The sequence below is a fragment of the Callospermophilus lateralis genome, chromosome 15 (genome assembly GCF_048772815.1).
Source record: "Callospermophilus lateralis isolate mCalLat2 chromosome 15, mCalLat2.hap1, whole genome shotgun sequence".
In the NCBI taxonomy this organism is placed as follows: domain Eukaryota; kingdom Metazoa; phylum Chordata; class Mammalia; order Rodentia; family Sciuridae; genus Callospermophilus; species Callospermophilus lateralis.
The window spans coordinates 55,871,323-55,893,256 of NC_135319.1; the positions used below are offsets into that span (position 1 = coordinate 55,871,323).

The window sequence follows — 21,934 nt, forward strand, 5'->3', positions numbered from 1 at the left end:
CCAACTCTGCAATAGACCTACTGCCATGTGAGGAAACCCATTTGGGATTTGCAACTGTAACCCTGCTGGCTAGCTGTATTCAATGAATACAGCCAGACCATAGTGAAGACCTAGCCCCATCTCCAAGCACTCAAGAACAAAGCCACAAGCGAGAAGTTGAATGATAGTGTGAGCAGAGGCATTGTTGTGTAGAAGGTCAACAAGTTTGGCTCAACCTCCTTCAATTAAAAAGATCCCAATCTGGATGAGCAGGAAGACCTTCTAGGGCCCCTTAGAGAGGAAGGCAGCCCTATTCTCAAATGTCCTCCTCTTATCACCCCAGTCTTCTAAGAGGTCACCAAAGCAAAGGAGTGGAGGAGGAAGGAAGGGGGTAAAAGAGAGGTAGCATCCACCCTTAGCCAGGCTTAGGGGCCCTTCCTGATAACTGTTGCCACAAACAACATTCAGCCAAAGTGAGTCAAGGGGACCACTCTCTGAACACTCAGCAGCAAGTAGCCAGCTAAAAATATTTCAGAAAAACATCACTGGATAGAAATAGGAGACCATGTTGACTTCACAAGACACCTGAGAAGATCACGTAGGTCCCTCAGACTGCAGGAAGAGCCCCTGCTATCCCCCAACCTCACCTTCCCTTGCTTCTATGACCCTGCACCCCATGCCTTGTGCTCTGTCTCTAATTTCTTTCTTATCCATCTTAGTCTGGGCACCCCAGGAACAGTTCAGGAGACAGGAACTTGGGTGGTGGGAACCCTCCTCTGCAACTGAAGCTGACGTCAGAGGTGAACCAAGGGAGAGAGGTGCAGGGCATCAAAAACCATCTGCTCTCTCACGACTGACCAGCAGCTCATGTGAATTCTCAAGGGTGGTTTCTACCTTAAAACATCCTAGTGGAGCTGACCACTTCCCCTTCAGGTGTCCCCATGCAATGGCCATTACCAAAGAGGCCTGTTCTCCTTGCCTGAATCTTTTCTGTGACTACCACAAGCCCAATGCCTGGTGCTCTCTATGCTGTAGAAGTGAGAAGTGAGTGGAGGAGAGACACAGGTTCCAGAGGTGACAGAGATGTGCCTGAATGATTAACCACTGCTGACCAAAACAAGTGTCCCAAGCCAAGGGAAAGCAGTGTGCCAGTGCCTCTTCAGGGGCCTGCAGCACACAGGTACTTACCTGACAGCAGAGAAGAGTCGTTCCCTCTATCTGGAATTTGCCCCCTCTCCCACAGGGAACACCATAAAAGAACCATGTCCCTTGAGGCCTGAGAGAGCATTTCCCAATAAGCAAGACGAACCCACTCCCTATTTCTGCCAGCTCCCTATTCCTCAGGAGTCCCCGCTACTGTAAATTGTTTTGACATGTTTTACTCCTTCTGGAATAAACTCATAACAGAAATGTTATTATAAGAGAATATAAGCTACTCAAGGGTTGGCTTGATTTTTTTTCCCCAAAAGGATAACTCAAAGCTAAGAGTCCTTGATAATGTGAAGATTTATCTTCTGAAGACATTCATGGAACTTCCCAGTCACCCATTCATAACTGATGTTATTTAATCAGTAGGGACAATTTGACCCACACGCCATCTTTTTACGCACTCACATATCAGGTAGAGCTACAGTACTGTCTCGGCTCTGGCCCAGACAAGCACCCATCAAATTTTCTTTTTTCCCCTCCAGCACTTCTATTCACTATGAATTAAGGTACTCAACAAATAATACATGAATGCAGAGAGGCCTGCGATGAAAAGGAAAAGCAGAACATGACTCAGAAAGGCCAAAGAAAGCCCTCAGTCCTCCCACAAGCATGTCTGCTTGAAAGGGGGAATGCATTCCAGTTCAAAGGGACAGGTTTAAGCAGTGCTCTTTTCCAAGTGTGGAGAGGCTTTACACTGCCCTCATATCACCCCAGATACATCCTCTTCCATGATATACTATACACTGTCAGTACATAAATGTGTTTACCTCACCAAACTCAGCTCCTTAAGTGCTTATCTCTGGAATCCATTACCATCAAGACACATGACTGGTGCTTAATAAATATTTGATGGATGGATGCACAGTAAACGCATAGATAGATGGAAAGATAAATAGATGGGTGGATAGGAGGATGGATGAATGGATGCATGGTTGACAAATGGATGGATGCATGGATGGATGTGTGGGTGGGTGCACAGATGGATGGATAGATGGACACATGGGTGGATGGATGGAATGATTAAAAGATGAATGAATGGATAAATGGATAAGTAGATGGCTGTCCAGCTGACTGAGTGTGTGTGTGTGTGTGTGTGTGTGTGTGTGAGAGAGAGAGAGAGAGAGAGAGAGAGAGGGGGGGGAGGAGGAGTAGTAGTAGGGTAGGTGGATGGATAAATGGATTGGTAGATAAATGAGTGGATCTCATGCTTCCTGGATTTCACAAAAAAGAAAAAATACAAAAAAAAAAAAAAAAAAACAGCAAGAAAAAGAAATTCCCTGCTTCCCACTTGGGAGGAAGCTTACTTCATTTCCTCCTCATTTATAGCCTACTAAAAACATCTTCTGTTCCTCCCTTGAAGCTGTTTCCACCTACTCCATTCATTCTTGCCCCTTTTCCTGATAAGAACCTGTCTCAATTACCTCTTCCTCCCTTGGGAGGAAGCTAACCTTCCAATTGTAATCTATGAATCCACCTTCTGCTCCCCAACCTCAGCATCCTCATGTAGGTGATCTACTTTGAAAACAGAATTGACTGACTATTCATTCACTGCTGGGGATGCAGAGGGCAAGGAAGACCCTATGCTCACAGTTTACTTGTGGAGAAGGGACTTTTGTGGGAAAAGATCAAGATCAAATGGTTCAAAGGCAGTCTATGCTTGAGGCCCTCTTCCAATTCTACTAAGCAGGTGGGTGAATATATGTGTAAGGGCTTGCTCTGCCAGGAGGAGAAGTTTGGAAGGAAGTAGTCTCACAGCTACATGGACACACACCCATGGTCACAAAGGAGCAAAAGCTCAGGCTGGTGCTATAGGCTAAAGGGCAGAGAAGGAGCCTTAGCCTGAAGGAGTCCTGGCTTCCATCCTCCAAGTTCAGGTTAGACACAGCAGAATTCATCAGCAAAGGGAAGACATGCAGAGCAGATACTGTCATGAGTGAAACCTCATGCCCACGTGGTCAGGATCCCAGCACTCTGGCGTGCTAAGAACACCGCAGCACAAGTGACAGAAACCAAGAATATTTCAGATGAAGGTAAATTTGAGAAGCAAAAGGGAGTTGAAGGCCAAAATTATGGTACAGGAGAGACCCTGCTGCCAAGCCAAAGACCTAGATGCTGGTCAGAGTAACCAGAGGGAACAGTCAAAGGCAGACAAAAAACAGCTAGGAAAGGGCTCACAGTTTTCATGGGATCCTAGAAACTCAAACTTAAGTGAGGAGAGAGCTGGAGGGGGACTAACTGGTTTATTTAGCTACCCTGAAGATAAGCACCAGGCTCCTCTTTCACTCATCCTCATATGATAGGACTCTCATCTGCAGCAGGCGCAACTTAAGCTGGTGGCTTAATGGGATCAGCAAGAGCTTTGAATTCAGCAGACCCCAGACCAGCTTTGCTCACTGCTAGACACCCAGTGTCTATAACAGTGCATGAGTACAACACACACTCAATAAATGTTCACTGAACAGGTGAATTAAATCTCCACTTGTACTCACTTGCTGAGTGATGTTGAACAAGCCATGTAACACCCTTCGATTTATCTTAATGACAATAAAATACAATGTGTTCTGAATCCTTGGAGAGGTGCAATGTGGTAGCCCTGATTTACTCCCCTGTGAAACGCACACGTTAATAACCCTGTGCACCAAGACTGTCCTAAGCTCTGCATGTATTTTCGTTTTAAATGAAGTAGAGACAACAAGAAATGGAAGGGGCAACCTAAGGAAGAACCTAAGAAGGCTCCTAATTTCAATGTGGCGAGCTGAGGGCTTGTCCAGGGGTGCCCCCAGTGGCCAGAGTCCAGGAGAGATCTAGTACATAGAAGGTGGGGACTATTGGGAAAATGAACTTGTGTCCACCAATACCTCTCATCCCCTTTCCCAAGGCTCCTTGGTCTTAAAGACTTTCAAAGGGACACAGGGGTCATATCTGGTTTCTGAAGCTTGTGAGTCAGAAGACTGAGCAAAGATCAGAACTTACCATTCATCTCCAACTCCACTGCTCATCTGGGCACATGTCCACAGCCTCTCCCTGGTTTCAGCAGCACAGTCATGGCTGCCTCAGCCCCTAGGATCTGGGCCAGGCTTTTTAGGGCTGTATGCCCTGAGGTATTACAGAGCTGCCCTTTGAAAGAAAGGTCAATTCTCTGTCCGTGCAATGTTCTATAGAAAAACCAATTCAGGCAGGTCCAGAGTGCATACAGCTGGAGGTAGAGGGGCTGCACACTACCTGGACCAAGTCCCTGGGAGGGGGGCAGCATGGCTTACTCAAGTCAAACACCAAATATTTGCACGCAAGGGCTGGCTCAGCCATACGTGCCTTTGGCACAGCAGATTCTTTAATGAGACCACCCAGGTGTGCAGAGGAGTTGGGAAAGGCAGACAGGAAATGCCAAAACAAGGTCAGCTGCAGGCCACACCTGGCGAAGGCACCATGCTACTCTGTGCTCTGCCACTGAGTCCCATCCTCTGTCCAAACCCAAGGGCAGCAGTCCTGGGGAAGCCTCCCAAATGTTCTCTCTAAATGCTCACCACCTCCTGACTGTCATGGCCATATTCAGGCACCCTCATTCTTCCCTTAGGAGATGGTCACACTGGTCACTTGTCTCACAGTCTCAGGAAACTTTCCACCCCATATAGTCATCTTTCTTGGACACACATCCTGCTAGGAATTTCTAACTTCAGCTACCCCATGTAAAAGGTGGGTCCTCAGAAAGGAAACTGGGAAGATAGGACACATCACTGGGAGGCAGAAAAGAGAACTTAGCCAGGAGCTCTTGATGGGGGCTACCATATCCAGACGGATCTGCTTGGCTACTAAGAATTAGAGAACAATCACACGAAATTGACCCAGATCCAAGGATGGAAAAATAGATCCTATATTCTTTTGAAGAGTTAGAAATAGCATTTTCATTTTACCTGTAACTACATTTCATCTAGGAACATACCTGGTGTCAACAGGAGCAAAACCCAGTAGTAAAATTGTCAAATTGATCTTCATGAGACAATAAGGAGAGTTTGCTTGAGAGTCAAAACCCAGAGGAAGAAAATAGGAAAGACGGGGAGGCCAGCAAGATGAAGAGATGATGAAGCACTGGGATGGGGAAGCAGTGTTTGGGAACATGGAATATTCCCCAGCAGGAGAGGACTTAAAATATTAGAGGCTATTTGTGCAGCTGCAGTGCAAATACCCCTCTCTCCATCATACATAACACAAGTCTCTGAGACTCAGAGACTGTTTAGTCAGCTCAGGCTGCTTCCAGAGAGTACCATAGACTTGGTGGCATATAAACAATTGAAAATTACTTCTTACAGTTGCAGAGGCTAGAATTCTATGATTGACGCCCTTGAGAGCCTATTTCCTGGTTCATAGATGAGGTCTTCTAGCTGTGCCCTTGTGTGGTAGAAGGGGAGAACTCTGGACACTTCAAGTCCCTTTCATGACCTTAACTCTTTCCAAGGCTCCCCCAAGCCCCACTCCAAATGCCATCAGCTTGGGGATTGATTTCAACCATAGGAATTTTGAAGGGACACAGTATTCAGACTGTAGGAAGTGCCTTGCTCAGGTGGGAATCTATTGTCTTGGGTTAAGAAGACACTGATTTCCCATTTGGACAAGCATAAGGCAGGGTAGAAGCAATCTTATTGGAAGCCTGGATTCCCCTCCACCTCCAGAAGTAATGAAATAGAAGCCCCTGTTGAAATTGCTGAGTTCCTCAAGACAGCTGAACTCCCAAGCCTATCTGGATGTCAGCAAGCTGGGACCTCTGCATCCCCTTATCAGAACTGAAGTGAGCAGGCCTGGAGTAAACTTGTCTGCAGTGCAGTCAGAGTGTCTGCTTCCCCAGTGCTGGGTGTTTGTCTTTGCCTTAGTAAATCTACGACTCCAGTCAAGGGTGCTCCAGGCTTGGCTCTGTTGCATTTTAGGGGCTCAGAAATTGTGAGTCCACATTACCATGGTAAGTATCATCCTTTAAGTCAAAAGAAGATGAAGAGCAGGCCAGGGTCAGAGCCACACAGGCCAGCTGCATCTGCATCAGACCACTGTCTGCCCAACACCAGAGCTGCAAATGTTGGAAATGTTTTCATTGCAAAAGGCCGCATTTCCTCAGGGCTTCTACAGAGCCCAGGATTCTCTTCCTTCTGTCATTAATCAAGCAAAGTGGACTGTTCAGGGAAATATCACAGAAGCAAACAGCAGGCACTGACCTCTGACCAGATCCTTAGACAGGCTCTGGTCAGCCAGCAACATCAGATAAGCAGTGGACAGAGGGTCCAGCTGGGAGGACAGGCTGATGTCCAGATGCCACAGCTTGAGGAATCCATCCCCAGGCAAGGCCTCTGTGCCAAACTGCTGCCAGCCCACCTGTCCTGAGAGAGGACATCATGGTCAGACCTAAGGATGTAGCAGATGGTGGCAGAGGGCAAAGGGGACGCAGGGGGCTCGGCTCAGCACTGAATCTAAGAGGAGAGTATGGAGGGCAGAGAGGGGCATCTGTCTCTACCCAAGGCTTTCGGGGCTCCAAATACACATATGGCCACCTGCGGTCAGAACAACAACCAGCTGCATCCAAGGAGACCACCCATGCATTTGTCCGACATGGGCTTCCTGGCTCTCCTTGTCAAATGTACCTGTCTGAGCCTTTAGGGTCACATAAACCACTGAAAATGACACAAAATCCAAGTTAACCAGTGTGGGGAGACTCGGGAAATGCTCCAGATGAAAGACTTCTCCTGACAGGCTGACAAAAATCTTGTAGCCAGGAAAGAGTTCAGAAAGCTCTAGGGAAATAGATAAGAATATGTGGGGAAGAGGGGGTTGAAATGCTTTAACAGATTGAGCACGATGGGGTGGGGAGAGTGATTCCATCAAGCCGCTCACCATTTTTTAAATGCACAAAGAAGAGAAATTCCAACCTGAGGGAGCATTTTATAATAATACTGCATTAGTCCCCACAGCTTAATTCTTGGCTCAGGCTCCACAGTGACCAGACAACACCATGTATATGGTTTGCTTGTTCCCCTTTGGAAACACATTTGAATATAAATGAAGTGGCAATGTGATAATGTGTCTGTTACTTCAATTACAGGCCTGAAGTTGCTGGGCATTGCAGTTCCGAAGACAGTATAATACAGATTTTTCTCTGAGCAAGACTCTCCGTGAAACTTGCACCAAGTCTCAGGGTTCTAAGGGACCAGTTATCACTTTTATTACTGACTGAGTCACATGAGCCCTAAACTAACTTGTCAAGAAAACAAGAATGAGAAACACCCCCAAATCAGACAGTACTTTGTAGGGAAAGATAAATAACACTACTACATAGTGGCAAATGCAAAGCTTTTGGAGCCACTAGAAGCTACTTATTTAGGTATTTTTCTTCCAAGGGACTTTCTACTAAATAGCTACCAAAGTGATTTGCTATAATAGCGCTTGGTTGGCTTTCAAACACAGAAAGCACTGACCACAGGCCTCATAGAGGAAGATGGAGTTTCTGAGGCCAAGAGATGGATGATCTTGCAAAAATGCCCTGCTCTTGATGGTCCTCACAGAGACTCCTAAACCAGAATTATCATCCCAAAGGCAGCCATCTGGGGGAAGGAGCTAAGATGGACTGGAGAGCTCCATTTCCAAGAGGATTTTCATTAATTTCATCAAGACAAAGTTAATAATCCATGACATCAATGTTGTTGTTTTTTTTCCTTGAGTTGGTTGTTCCAAGCATGTTAGAGTCTCCTCAATAAATCTCACAGCTAGAGGCTAGTAGAAATTAGTTTGCCTTCTACACTATCATTAGGAAAGAAAGAAGTGGTAATAGTTTCTGAGGAAACTCGAAGGGAATGGCTTGTAAATGAGATGAATCTACAAGCTGCCCAAGTGGTTGTTGGGCAGGAAGAGTAAATAAATCCACATTTCTCTTCCATCAGACACTGCTCAGGGGGAAGCAGAAGCAACCTAATGTAAGTAGAAGTGTCTTTAATGAAGTGTTTTACATGGATATAGATATGTTTTGCATAGAAAGAGATAAAGATCTCTATGGCTCTGGGAGACTTGTGTTAACACCTTCATTCTTAAGAGATTCAGCCCATAAGTCCTTACTGAGGGTCTTCAATGAGCAGGGTCTCATATGAAGTGCTAAACTGGTATAAAAGGTATGATCTCTCCTCTCCCTAGCAAGGAGGCAGTGACTAAGCACCCATTTGAATCACGTGGTCAGTAACAGGTAATCAAAGACTTGTTATAAGGGGCTGGAAGGATGAGAAATGTTATTCTACCCATGGCAGTGCTGTTAAGTATACTCAGAAAGACAGGTAGAGTATATGACTAACCATATCTATATGGCCATGTTCAGCCTTTCCATGGAAATCTTGAATGCACCTGGTCCTACCCTCAAGAATGAGGCTACTGTTCATAGCTCGGCTATGCTCTGAATGGTTTCCATTTGTTCCTTTGCTTCATTTTCATGATAACTCTGGTGGGGTAGGTAATATTATCATCCCTAATGGACAGAGAAGGAAACTGAAGCACAGAATGAGAAATAAATATTTATTATTATTTAATTAGTAACTGGGGTTACTGGGATTTCTACCCAGGCTACCTAGCTGCTATTCTGCTGCTGCTGCTGCTGCTACAACTCCAGGTCTCTATGGTATTCTTGAATTTTGCTCTTATGAATGCCTGGGTCTCAGTAGGAATAGAGACAGGGTAGGCTGTTCCAGAATTCCTGTGTCTGATATTTCATTTACTTCACTTGATGATGTCTAGCCACACAACTCAGAGCTTTGCCATTGTTTGTCCTCTTGCTGGGTACAATTTAGGGTGCCCTCAGCTGCACTCCCCTTAGTCTCCTCAGTCTTTTTGCTCTTTTGTCCTCCAATTAACAGATCCCTTGTGGCCAGTGTGTCTGATGCACAGTCAAAAGGCCCACCAATTTGTACATCATAGTCCAGAGCAAAAAGAGTAATTACAGACCTTGATGAGAAATACCATCCACCCTCCCCTGCCTGAGCCTGTTCCACCCACCTTTGTGCAAAGGAAAGTGACCCCTCTTTTGTTCTTCCAGTAGGATGAGTTCAGCTGGACTTAGCAAGTATTGGAGAAATGAATAGAGGAATATGAGGCAGGGAAGGGCTAGGATGACATGTTTGGAGAGGAGTGAAGCCCTTCATGGGGGAAAGAATCTGGGGAAAATCTTCAGACATTTTCTGACCCCACACAGAGCAAACTCCTTCTCCTGCCCTGGATGGGGATGGATACTACTGCCTACCCCCTTGTCTGACTCCACTTCCATCCTCGTGGACAGCAGGAATAATACATACAGAGGCCCAATAAAAGGGACTTACTTGGTCCTTTCCACCTCTTCAGTCTCTAGAAAGGTGGAAGGCAGAATAGACCAGCAGCATCCCAAAATATAAAATTACACCAAAGGCCTTTCTGACCTAGAGTCCCAGGGCTCTCAAGTTCATGGGCTCTGTGGAAGTTATTGTTATACTCTCTTGATCAACATTTTCCTAAGACTCCAGACATTTCATCCAGCTGATTGAACTGATGGGACTCCTGGTGCCATGGGCACCTAGGAAGAGGGGATTATTTCAGCTAAAATCAATGTCTGCTGTGTTTCCCACCCACTGAGAACACATTTCTTATGTTTACCATCTTTAAGATGTGTTTTCTTCCCCCAATCCCAATATAAGATTTTATGATGTGTTCAATTATCTGGCAAGTTAAATATGTCCACTATCCACTTGAGATTCTAATAATCCCCCACACACAAATTTACAGCCCTTGATACGTGATATCAAAATGTCCTTGTTTGTGGCTGACACTCTCATGGGCAGACGTAGTCATCTTTAACGTGGCCCAGAGACACCTGCAATCAGAATCTGGGAATCCTCAAAAGCAACTCTCTAAATTCTTTCAGGGCTATGAAAAACATATGCTTTTCTCCTCACTCCAATTCTTTTCCCAGGCCTGTCCAGGTAAAGAAGGTGGAAACAGTTTCAAATGCTGCAAGGTGAGTATATTATGCATACACACTTCTGAGCAATTTTCATAATCCCAACTGGAAAAAAGTTCTGTCTTGCTCTCATCAAGCATCAATGATGGTTTCCTTGTGTTTAACATTCCCAAGAGAGAAGCAGGTTTGGGACTGCCAGTGAGTACTCAATACACTGCTTCCTTGTTGCTCCCAAACACCCAGAGAAAAACCCACCTTATACAACAGGCATGAAGCTCCCCATTCTATTCCAAGGCCCTAAGACAAACTAAAGCAGACTGCACATATTCTAGGGAGGTGGCCAAAGAACTGGCTATAAACACTGTACCTCTCACCTCAGAAAGAATGGAGCAGGTAGCCATGTCCTGGTCTGACCCCCTGACCCCTCCCTGCTTGACTGAGGACCCAGCAGTACTCTGGCTGGGGTAGTTCCAACTTATTTTTTAGGAGCTATCTGCAGTGACTTTTAACAAGGAAGAGCTCAAGGGAAGTCTCCATCCCCAGCCCTCACAGAGGAACCCATCCCCACAAAGTAGTCATCACAGATGTCTAAGAAACAGCAACCTCTTCCCTGCTAAGCACATAACTTTTAAATACCAGGGGCACCCCATGAGCTAACAAGCCCTGCCTGCTGACAACAGGAATAAGTTCCACAAGTTATACTCAGACACTGCCCAGTCAACTGGCTTCACCTTCAGCAAATGACAGTGTTCTAGCAATTAAAGTTAGTGGGCAATAGTACTCAGCTGGAGCCTAGGAGGTTCCACTGTGTCTCCTGAAGGCGACAAGAGTGTGGGTTAAGACCCCCGGGTGGAGGGTTCCCAGGAGGGCAGACTACACACTGACCTGCAGCATCTGGAGGTAGCCTTCCTGGGGGTCGCAGAGCAGGGAGGAGATGCGATGATTGTTCCTCATGCACTTCTGGTTGTCTTTTGCAGATGGGAAGATTTGCCGGACCACAGTCATCCTGCCCAGAGCACTATGAACCAGATCCAGGATCTCGGGGTCACTGATTTCCTGGAAAAATAACCAGACCCATGCTTACCATCAACTCATGAACTGTCATAGGGAAGAAAAAACATCCTGAGGCATACGGATCATAGCCCAAAGAGCCAAGGCAACTAAGCCAAAGGATTGGACCAGACTATATATTTCATTAGTTGCTTATTTACAAACAATATTTGCTATGTTAGGTGCAAGTAGGATTATTCATTTTCCCTGAAAGCCAGAAAAAGATGTCTGACACTAACCACCAATGTGCTGGTTTCTATGGTGTCAAGCTTTTAGGAACCAATGCTGTCATCTATGATGGTAGGTATTAGCAAGATGTAAAGGCTAAATTTCCTATTGAGAGTCATCTACCTGATTTATTCAGGAAAAGCTGGGTTTTTTTTCTGACATAGTTGATCAAAATTCAATGAGCTTCCTAGAATTCCTTAATAATTAGATTGATTTTATGAAAATATTTACATAAAAATTTTGCAAATGTATCTGGGTTTTTTGTTTTGTTTTTTTTTTTTTTTTTTGGTTTACTCATTCATTCCTTCAAATCTACCCAACATCTCTGAGGTTTGTCTTGTACTAAGTACCAGGGATACAGCCATTCAGGAGACAGAGATAATCCTATCCCAAGAATTTCTTTATCATCACAGATTGAAATACACTGAGTGTCTCAGGGGCTAAGGACACCCTTGTGCTTACCATGTTAGATCCATCATATACCAGGCTCTTCTCATGCAGTAGCTTATTTAGTGTTCACAACAAACTAAAAATTATGTGAGGTAGATACTACGCTTATCCTATTTCATCCTCAGCATAGGAATTGCAAAGGGAGCAGGCTCTTGGGGAGATCTGACCAGGAGGAGGCTTTTATGAGGAATTAGCACTGTAACTGAACTTGAGAATGAACTTTTTAAGCAAAGTGCTTGTGGAGGATTCAGCTGAGAAGCTGATAGTGCCACAGAAGCTGGGTGAGTTGATGCAGATGGACCCTGCTCTGGGTAGAGACAACAGGGTGAAATGCTAGAGCCTTCACCAATGTGAAGAGGGCAGGCTGAGCCCCTCTGCAGGGTACATTTTGAGGGCATAGAAGGAAGGAGTGAGTGGTCAGGGACAGGGCTAGAGACAGGTTCAGGACCTGGGAGTTTGGGGGGTCAGTACCTTCCACTAAAATACCTACACTAAGGGCACTGAGGAGACCTTGAAAGGTTTTAGGCACAAATGAGTCATAATCAGATTTGCATTATCAAAACCTCTGGCTGCTGTATGAGAGAGGATTAGAGAGGAACAAAACTAGAAGAAGAGAGGATAGAGAGAAGAATGGCAGGCTGCACAGCTGGGCCCATCTCAGGTCTACCAAAAAATGGAAATGAATTTATGTTAAGTGTTCCAGCAGCAGGACAGAGGGTCAGCCAGGCTAAGAAAAACTCTGGTTCACTTGTCTCCAGGAAAGTGACTAAATCAGTGGTTGGTTGCAAGTCAAGATTTTAACTCTGAGAAAGTATATTTTAAAAATAAGCTTTAAATCTTCTTCCTTACAGATGACCCATTCTAAGCTCTGAGACCTGTGATGGCATAAATGGAGCTAATGAGGTTAGACATTAATGATCTGAGGTTTCAAAATCATTGGGACAAGAACGTAACATTTTTAAGAGCAGGATGGAAAACAGTTTATTCAGTCACTGTCTTAAGAAGCTGTGAAGCCTGGACAGTTAAAACCACATGCTGAATCAGGGAATGAATAAATATTAAGGGTTGGGCTTTAATGTGATCTATAGATTCTAAGTGTGCTGAACTGCAGGGATCTCAAAAAAGATTAAAGGGCTGTACTGGATTTGGCATAGTAGATTTGGGTTTAAATCCACTGAAGTTTGCATTTGAGACAAAATACTGAGAGAAGATATCTACTAGATTGACACTAGTAAGACCATCAAAGGTAAGGAAACTGGTCAGGTAGGATGGGCCCAGAACACAGTGGGAGTGGGGCAGAGGACACAGCCGAGTCTGTATGTGCATGTCAGTCTCTGCTCTGTTTGCCCCAGGACCATGGCCCTGTCCTAAGCAGAGGATCCAGGATGAAAGAAATCACATCCTCATCACACAAAAGTAAGAATATAAGAAAGGGCAACAAGTAGACCACTGAGTTTTGCCTTGGAGAAGGAATAAAGAGGATTTAGTTTTTTGGTGTTTTTTTTTGTTGTTGTGTTTTGTTTTTTTGTTTGTTTTTTTTTTTTTTTTTAAATCTAGAAAGAACAAGAGGTCATGAAACACACAATTTGAATTGTACAGAAAGGAAGGGAATCAGAGCCAGCCCACCTCCCAGAGAAAATGGGTGTGTCTCATACCTTTTGTTTTTCCCACATTTTCCTGATGACAGAGACTACTGTTTGGGTACCAGTCATTTTCTTAGAATCCCACCTTTTTCCTTTCATTGTTTTATTAGTGCATTAGAGTTATACATAATATTGGGGTTCAATCTGACATAATTATACAAGCATGGAGTATGATTTGCTCCAATTCATACCCCAGTACTTTCCCTTTCCCTTCTCTCCTCCCTCCCTGTCTCCTTTCCTTTATTGTATAGGTCTTCCTTCTATTTATTTGAACTTTCTAAAATTAGTCCTTTATAGAAATACATAGATGAATTTATCACAGTGAATTTCATCTATGTACACAGCATATGTTAGTCAATTTCATTCCACCACTCCTCTCTTTTCCTGTCCCTCCTCCCTCCCTCTCAATCCCTTTACTCTATTCCACTAATCTCTCCCTAGCCCTTTTCTTAAAACTCTCCTGCTTCCTCAGCTTCTAGGAGAAAGAGTCAGCAGCACCAAACTCTGCCACTATGTCAGGCAGAACCCTGGAATCTCTGTTAGGGAGCTGACTCCTAAGGTTGTACAGTACCTTTCTGTAAGTACAAGCATACCTTTCCCTGGCAACCTGTAGAAGCACCTGGGGTGAGCGGCTAAGTGAGCTAGTGAGAGCTGGGATATAACCAGGGGATAGGGCCTCAACTCCTTGATGCCAGAGCCCTGGTCTGTGGACTGTTGCTCTTCCGTTCTGCCTTCCCAGGACTCCTTTAGGACTTGGCACGGCTCTCGGACCAACCTCTTAGCTGTCATATTCCTTCCTCATGGTGAGGATCTTTAGGAAACTTGTGGACCTTCCCATCTCCTCTGGCTCAGAGCACGGTAACACAGCCTCCCAATGCGCTCTCATCTACTCCCTGTTCTGCTCCCCTCTTTATTTTATTTTTATGTGGTGCTGAGGATCGAACCCAGTGCCCCGCGCATGCCAGGTGAGCGTGTTACCGCTTGAGCCACATCCCCAGCCCATAAGATATTTTTCAAAACTTTCAATATAGGTACAATCCAAACATTATCTATGGATTAGATACCAGAGACAATGTCAACCTAAAGCTCCTGAGAAATAGCAGGCCACAATAATCTATCTTGTGATCACAGACTAATTTTTCCCCACAAACCTTAAAGTTTCCTTTAAGGTAAGAGCCTGAGACCCAAAAAGTACATCTCAATCTTGAGATAGTCTGTGTACTCAGACTCTCTCTCCCTTCAAATGCATGTTCCCGATTTTCTGAATAAATCTCTGCTTGTGCCTCTGACACATTCTGAAATTCTTTCCTGGGACATATTTTGAAGGACCCCATCATCCTGAGTTGAGATCCTCTCCCTGGGATCTCCTTGGACTCCCTCTGGTGACAGTACCAAACAGATGTGATCAGGGATTATTCCCTGTTCACTGTTTCCTGACTGCATACTTCTGGACCAAAGTGACAGAACCCGACTTCTGGGCGATCCCCAAAGTGGAGAGGGCAGTCCAAGCAACTAATTTAAATAAACTACTTGGAGAACAAATGCTCTTTTTGTCTCACTTGAATATTCATTTCAAGAAGTGTTGCTGATGAGCAGAAGAAACAAGACAATATGTATACACCACTATTGGAAGTCAGTAATCCAGCAGTGAAGACAAGAGAACACATCATACACAGATGCTCACTGGAGTGCACAGGCTCAAAATAAATCTTAATTCTTAAGTTTATACAGTGAAATCTATCTTGTATACAAACACTGCATACATTAAAAATGAATAATAAAATTATTTTGGTGTATTTTCCATTAAACTAATAAATAAAATAATATATCTTGGTTGTATACTTCTTCTCTCCCCCCACCAACTTCCTACTACTTCCTCCTCAGCAGAGTTGACTTTGCATGCTATAACTCATGTATGTAACCTTGATGTCATATAGCTTGTTGTACTTAGCTTTGCGTATGTTGAACAATATATATGCCCCCTGAATTGTGCTTTAATGCAGTGGTTCTCAAACTTTGTTAAGCATCAGAGTCACCTGGAAACTTGATAAAATTATGAGGTCCAACCTTGTTCCACTTCAACAAGAAAAATCCCTGGATTCTCCATGAGCTCTCCAGACAATTTCAATACTCACCAACATTTAAAACCACTAGTTGAGCATTAAGGTTTTTTTGTTTTGTTTTGTTTTGTTTTGTTTGTTCATGGTGATGGCTCCAGTTTAATATTTTTCAAAGCTAGACATTATTGCACTGTATGACTATAAGTTTATTCCCCTTATTGTTGATGACCATTTGAATGTTGGGTTTGTTTGTTATTACAAAAAAAAAGCTTTTATGTATATTTTTCTTATGTATGTGTCTCGATGCATTTATATAACTATTTATCTAGAGTACATATCTAGAATTGGAATTTCTTGGGTTTTTGTTTTGTTTTGTTTTGTTTGTTTGATACTGGGGATTGAATCCAGGGGTGCTCAACCACTGAGCCACACCCCAAGTCCTTTTCATTTTTTATTTCGAGACAGGGCCTCACTAAGTTGCTAAGGTGGCTCTGAACACACATCTTCCTGCCTCAGCCTCCTCCTAAACTGCTGGGATTACAGGCATATGCGCCACCACACCTGGCTAGAATTGGAAGCTCTTCATAAGTGAATAGAAACACATTCAAATTTACAAAGTAATGCTAAATTTCCAAATAGGTTGTATCAATTTATAATCACATGTGATAAAGGGACTTTTAGTTGTTTTACATCCTTACTTATACCTAACATTGTATGACTTCTTTATATTTGCCAGTCTGTTAGATTTTAATTTGTACTGCCTAAATGTTTCCTGTCCAGCATTTGCAGGTTTTGCTCAATTTCCATTGGCTCAGTCTCTGGCATACAGATTTGTAGAACGTTATTTTTGTTTTGTTTTGTTAATTCTGCATAGTAGTCCTAGGTCTCATGCTATAAATATCTTCTCTAGGTTCTGGAATATTTGGTAGAAGTAGCCCATGAAACCATATGACTTGGCTCTTTCTTTGCAAAGAAGATTGCTTTGTGGGCACGGTGCATGAATGTTTAATGTGCATGCATTGTCCTGTCATTGGTGTCAGTGATCTATTTTTAGGTCCATTAAATCAGGAATTTGCCTATTACTTCTTGAATTCTCTATATTTTCTTTACATATTTTAAGAATTTTTATTAGTTATATAAAGTTTAAAAATGATAGCTCTTTGCTGAATCTTTTACCAGTATGTTTATATCTCTTTACTTCTAATAGTGTATCTTGCCTTACAGTCTAAGGTGTCTCGTATTAAGATAGGTACACCAGTTTTATTGTGGCTTTTATCTGCCTGCTTTAACTTCTTCCACCTCTTTAGTGTCTACCTTTCTCTGTCTCACATTTTAGTGAGACCCTTATGAACAAAAATATACCAGACATGTTTATACCATACTTGACTTCTTAAGTATAAATTTTAATCATTTATATTGATGATGATGATGATGAAATATTTGGATTAATTTCTGCCACATTATTGATATTGCAGATTTTTGTCATTTTTTTCCTTTTTGGAATGGACTTTTTCCTGTTTTCATTTATCAACTTTTGAAGGTTAGATTTTCTATGTAAGCCTTTTATCAGTTTTCCTAGACATTTTAATGCATTTCCTGAAAGTGTGATATTAATCAGTAATTTTACTCCCTTCTTCAGTGTTGACTTTCAATCCCCATCAGCCCAACTAATGTGCCAACAGCTTCCAGCATTTTAATTTATCTTTCTATGTGCTCTTCTACTGTGTTTTTCCAATGTTTTATAAAGTCAGTATTTATCTATGTAAGTAGTATTAACTAATATATTTGAAAGACATTGTTTTCTGGGTCTCAAGTCTTACATCTGAGATTATTCTTCTGAAGTACATTATTAAAAACTTTCTTTAATATGGGTTTTTTGATGATAAACTTTTGTGTTTGTTTTTTTTTTTCTTGTTAGAAGGTGTATTTTGGTCTCATTCTAAAAAGATAGAATTCTAAGTTGGCCTCTGTTTTCTCTTATTCCTAGAAGTAATATGACTTTGTCTTCTGGCTTCCATTACTATCCAGTGTATACATTTCCTATAACTGTAATAACAAATTATCACAAATTTAGGATAGCAGTTTTATTCGCTTACAATTCTGGAAGGTGGGAGTCCAAAATCAATCTTCCTATGTTGAAATCAAGGTTTTAGCAAGATGTACTCCTGGAGACTCTATGAGAGAATTGTTCCACACCTCTCCCTGCTTCTGGTAGACATCATTATTACTTGGTTTATATCTTCAATCATTGCATCTATGGTAACATTACTCTACTGTACAGTCTAATTTGCATTTGCTTCCCTCTCTGTGATGTTAAGAATTGCATTCAGGACCCATCCAGATGATCCAAGATGATTTCCCCATATCTAGAACATTAACTTCATCACATCTGCAAAATCTCTTTTACCATATAAAATAATTCTCGAAAATTCCATATGTCTTTGAAAGCCATTATTTAGCCCATCATATGTGGAACTAGAACTTATTTATAGATGATCTATTTTTTTTCTCTGGATGCACTTTAGGCCTTCTGTGTCTTTGGTGTTCTACAATCACTCTATGATGTACCGAGATGTGGACTTTTAATGTTTATTCTGTTCCTGACCCTTGGGCTTCCTGGATCTTGGGTTCAGCTTCTTATAATAATTCTAGAGAAATGTAAGCCTTAAAATTCTTGAATACTCTCTTCCCTGGTTTATCTTATTTTCTGCTAGGTTTTCAGTCAAAATATATGAAAAAATGTTTCAACAGCCCTAATAATCAAGGAAATACAAATCAGAGCTACATTGAGATTCTTATCTCACTCCATTTGGAATGTCAATCATCAAAATACAAATAACAAAAAATGCTGGCAAGGATGTGAGGGGGAAAAAGTCCACTCACACATTGTTGGTGGAACTGCAAATTAGTACAACCACTTTGGAAATTAGTGTGGATATTCCTCAGAAGACTAGGGATGAAACCACATATGACCCACTATCCCACTCTTTGAGATTTATCCAAAAGAACTAAAGTCAGCATACTGTAGTGATATAGGCACATCAATGTTTATAGTAGTTCAGTTCACAAAAGCCAAGATACGTAACCAGCGCAGATGCTTGTTAAAAAATGAATGGATAAAGAAAATGTAGTAAATACACACACAATGAAGTTTTACTCAGCCATAAGGAAAAATGAAATTATGCCATTTGCTAATAAATGTATGGAACAGAAGAACCTCATGCTAAGTGAAATGAGCCAGATTCAGAAAGTCAAAGGTCAAATCTTTTCTGCAGTATGCAGAAGCTATAGATATATAAGGAAATAAAAAGGAGGAGAGCCCATGAGACTGGGGTAGGTGGGGGATCCTATGAAAATTTGATGGGAAAGCAATGGAGTATAGGAAGGGGACTTGGGGAAGAGATGAGGGATAGGAAAATAGAGAAATAACAGAATTAAATTGATCGAATTATGCTATGTACATATATGACTATACCACAGTAAATTCCACCAATAAAAACGAACAGTAAATAAATAGAAGAAAAATCAGTAGCTGGGGGAAGGGAAGTAGAAGTACTGGGGATTGAAATGGAGCAATTACAGTACAAGCATGTGTGGATATGTCAGACTGGACCTCACTATAATGCATAACTACAGTGCACCAATAAAAACACAAAAAGTATGTTAAATCTTGATATTCAACCTTCCATGTGTCTTAACCTCCCTTTCATATTTCCCATCTCCTTGCTTTTTTGGATACCTCTAAACACTCCCCTCCTATGTTCCAGTCCACTATGTTTTTCACCATGTGTGACCACTTTGATGTTTAACATCTCCTCGAAGGTTTTTTAACTTCAATAGATTTTGTAATTTCTTGATGCTCCGTTCATGTCTTTCTCAATATTGCTTTCTCTTCCTTAAGGTCTTTTATCCCATCCTCTATTTTTGAAAATCCATAAATACACTCTTTAATATTCTGTGTCAGATAATTCTAGGATCTAAACTAGATGTGATTAAACTGCCCTTTTATCCCGATTCTTATTCATAGAGACCTCCTCCCCACCATTTTCCTTAGAACTTCCTGAAGAACACTTTGAATCTGACTGCCATTCATGTTACTTCAGATGCTGTCAATGCTTGCTTCTACTATGTATCTAGGAACACTTCCCATGTATAGCCACTGTGAATCCAACTCCTTTGAGCTTTTATAGACACCACAGGGGATAGAAACTTGAGTCACAAACCTGCATGAGGGTTGTCATTTTTTATGAAAATGCCTCCCCTCCATTCAACTCTAAAGTCAAAACAGGAAATTTCCCTTGCTCTCCTACCCTTCTGCACAACGTGTGTATTTCTCAATAATTCTTACACTGAGGATATGTTTCCAGCTTTAGGTGGCAGTATCTCATTAGGCTCCACATTTTTTTTTTTTTTTTTTGGATCTTAAACTTGATCTCATATGTCCTATTCCCCACATAGTCATGAGAATGAAAGTTCCAGGTTTCCACAGTTTGACCAATACATTCAAGGCCAAAATTAAATATGATGCTCACAAATTACCAAGAGTTTCCATTTTGACCTTACATTTGGTCTCTGTACTTATTAACCTTGACAGTTTCTATTTTAAAATATTTTTAAACTATATTCAGAGTTTTTGGAGTCTTTTTCCTTTGAGGAGTTTCACTCAGTCTAATTATTATTTTCCATAAAGACATATTACTAAATTTTTTACATGAAATTTAAATTCTTCAGCTCATGACCCTATGCTTTTTCTGGGACTTACACCTGTCTTGAAAATCTCTCCCCATATGTCTTAACTGTGGGACTGGTTACACCTTTATAATTATGCTATAATTTATTTTTACTTTATTTAACTTCAATTGCTTAAGTTCACTGTCATTAATATTAGACAGAGGATTATTTCTGAGGGACTCTAGAGATGCTTGTGTAACCTCCTCCATTAGACCTAATCCTAATTGTGTTCTTGAATCATCCCACTATTGTAGATGGGATTTAAGGTTCTGCCTTACTTCATTTGTTGCTCTAGAAACATTCCTATGAACTTCTGTTGCCCTCCCTTCTACACTCTAATAGATTTCACCCATAAATCTTCTTTTATCAGTCCTACTCACTGCTCAGTAGAGGAAATTAGCCCTGAGAGAGACAATGTTACCTTGGATTAAGGTATTTACAAGTGGATCATCTTTAGAAATCATCAAAATTTAGAATCTGGAGCACTTACTGATCATAAAGTTAAAATAGAGAAATGGCAAAACACTGACAGATTTGTTCTATTTTCAATGGGAGTAGTATGTATTTACAATTTGATAACAAGAAGATTGTAACAACTGAAATAAGCAGAGAAGAAATGAAGGTTGGGGTTTCCAGTTAACATTACATCCTTGCCAGTCATTATGTAAGGGGAAAAAAATACTCTTTTGTACTTGTAGCTTACTTAAAGGAAGAAGTCTATGCTTATAATAGGATGTGAGAAATTGTTTCATGCACTAAATAATAGGAGTACTCACTGTACTGAGAATGCACAGTGAAGCTTAGAGAGTATGCATTTTGAATCAAATAAATTATTAGGGAACCTCTCTACTTCTCTTGCAAAGGGTTAAGACCAAAGAAAAGTTAGAAGAATTTTAAAGAAAAGCCAATCCTCACATTCTCCCAGGAGGCACATACTTAATTCACTGATTGAAAGCAGAATTGTCCTTCTTGTAGAGCACACTAAGGAAGAGAATGAGATCTGATTGCCTCTGTTCAGAGGAAATGTGTGTCTTCAGCCAGGGTCTGTGACTGGCTTCACAGGGGTTCACCGTTTCACAAACTATAAAGAATATGAGTGTGTGTGCGTTTTCCTGTGGAGAAAGACCACGGGCTGTATTGGATTTTTAAAAGGTCTTTTCCCCCCCTCCCCAAAGAAAAAGGTGATGAAAAGCTAATATGGAGGCTAGGAATCGTTTTAAAGTGCTCCTTGCTGCTGACTGTGAGAAGAATAAAAATGACAATAACTTCAACAGAATCACTTGGAGGTACAGGAGTTTCAGTATATGTCAGACCCAGACACTTCTACCTTACTTCCAATCAGGCCTCTGATGTAATTTTCAAAGAGAGGGGCGGGGAGGGAGGGAGGGGAGAGAGAGAGAGAGAGAAGAGAGAGAGAGAATTGAAGAAACAGTAGAGTTTATGATAGCTATCCACTTACAAAAATGACTGAATAAATTGATAGTGTTATGTCATTACCTGAACAGATAGATGTATATAATGGAGTAAGGAAAAGCAGAAAAGAAGAACAAGCTACAGAACAATGCTTAAAATTAGGTACATTCAGAGTAGAGACATATATGTAACAGCATCTTAAAAATTTAGAGGTGAGTATGCAT

The 21,934-nt window shown here is 41.8% G+C and overlaps 1 protein-coding gene across 1 annotated transcript in view; it reads right to left on the reverse strand.

Annotated features, from left to right (window-relative positions):
* Positions 1 to 21,934, reverse strand: part of Grid1 (glutamate ionotropic receptor delta type subunit 1) — a 695,729-nt gene that overhangs the window by 212,474 nt on the left and 461,321 nt on the right. The window contains exon 6 of the mRNA XM_076834762.1: positions 11,021 to 11,191. Coding sequence (XP_076690877.1) covers positions 11,021 to 11,191 — 171 coding nt within the window. The remainder of the gene's footprint in view (positions 1 to 11,020; positions 11,192 to 21,934) is intronic.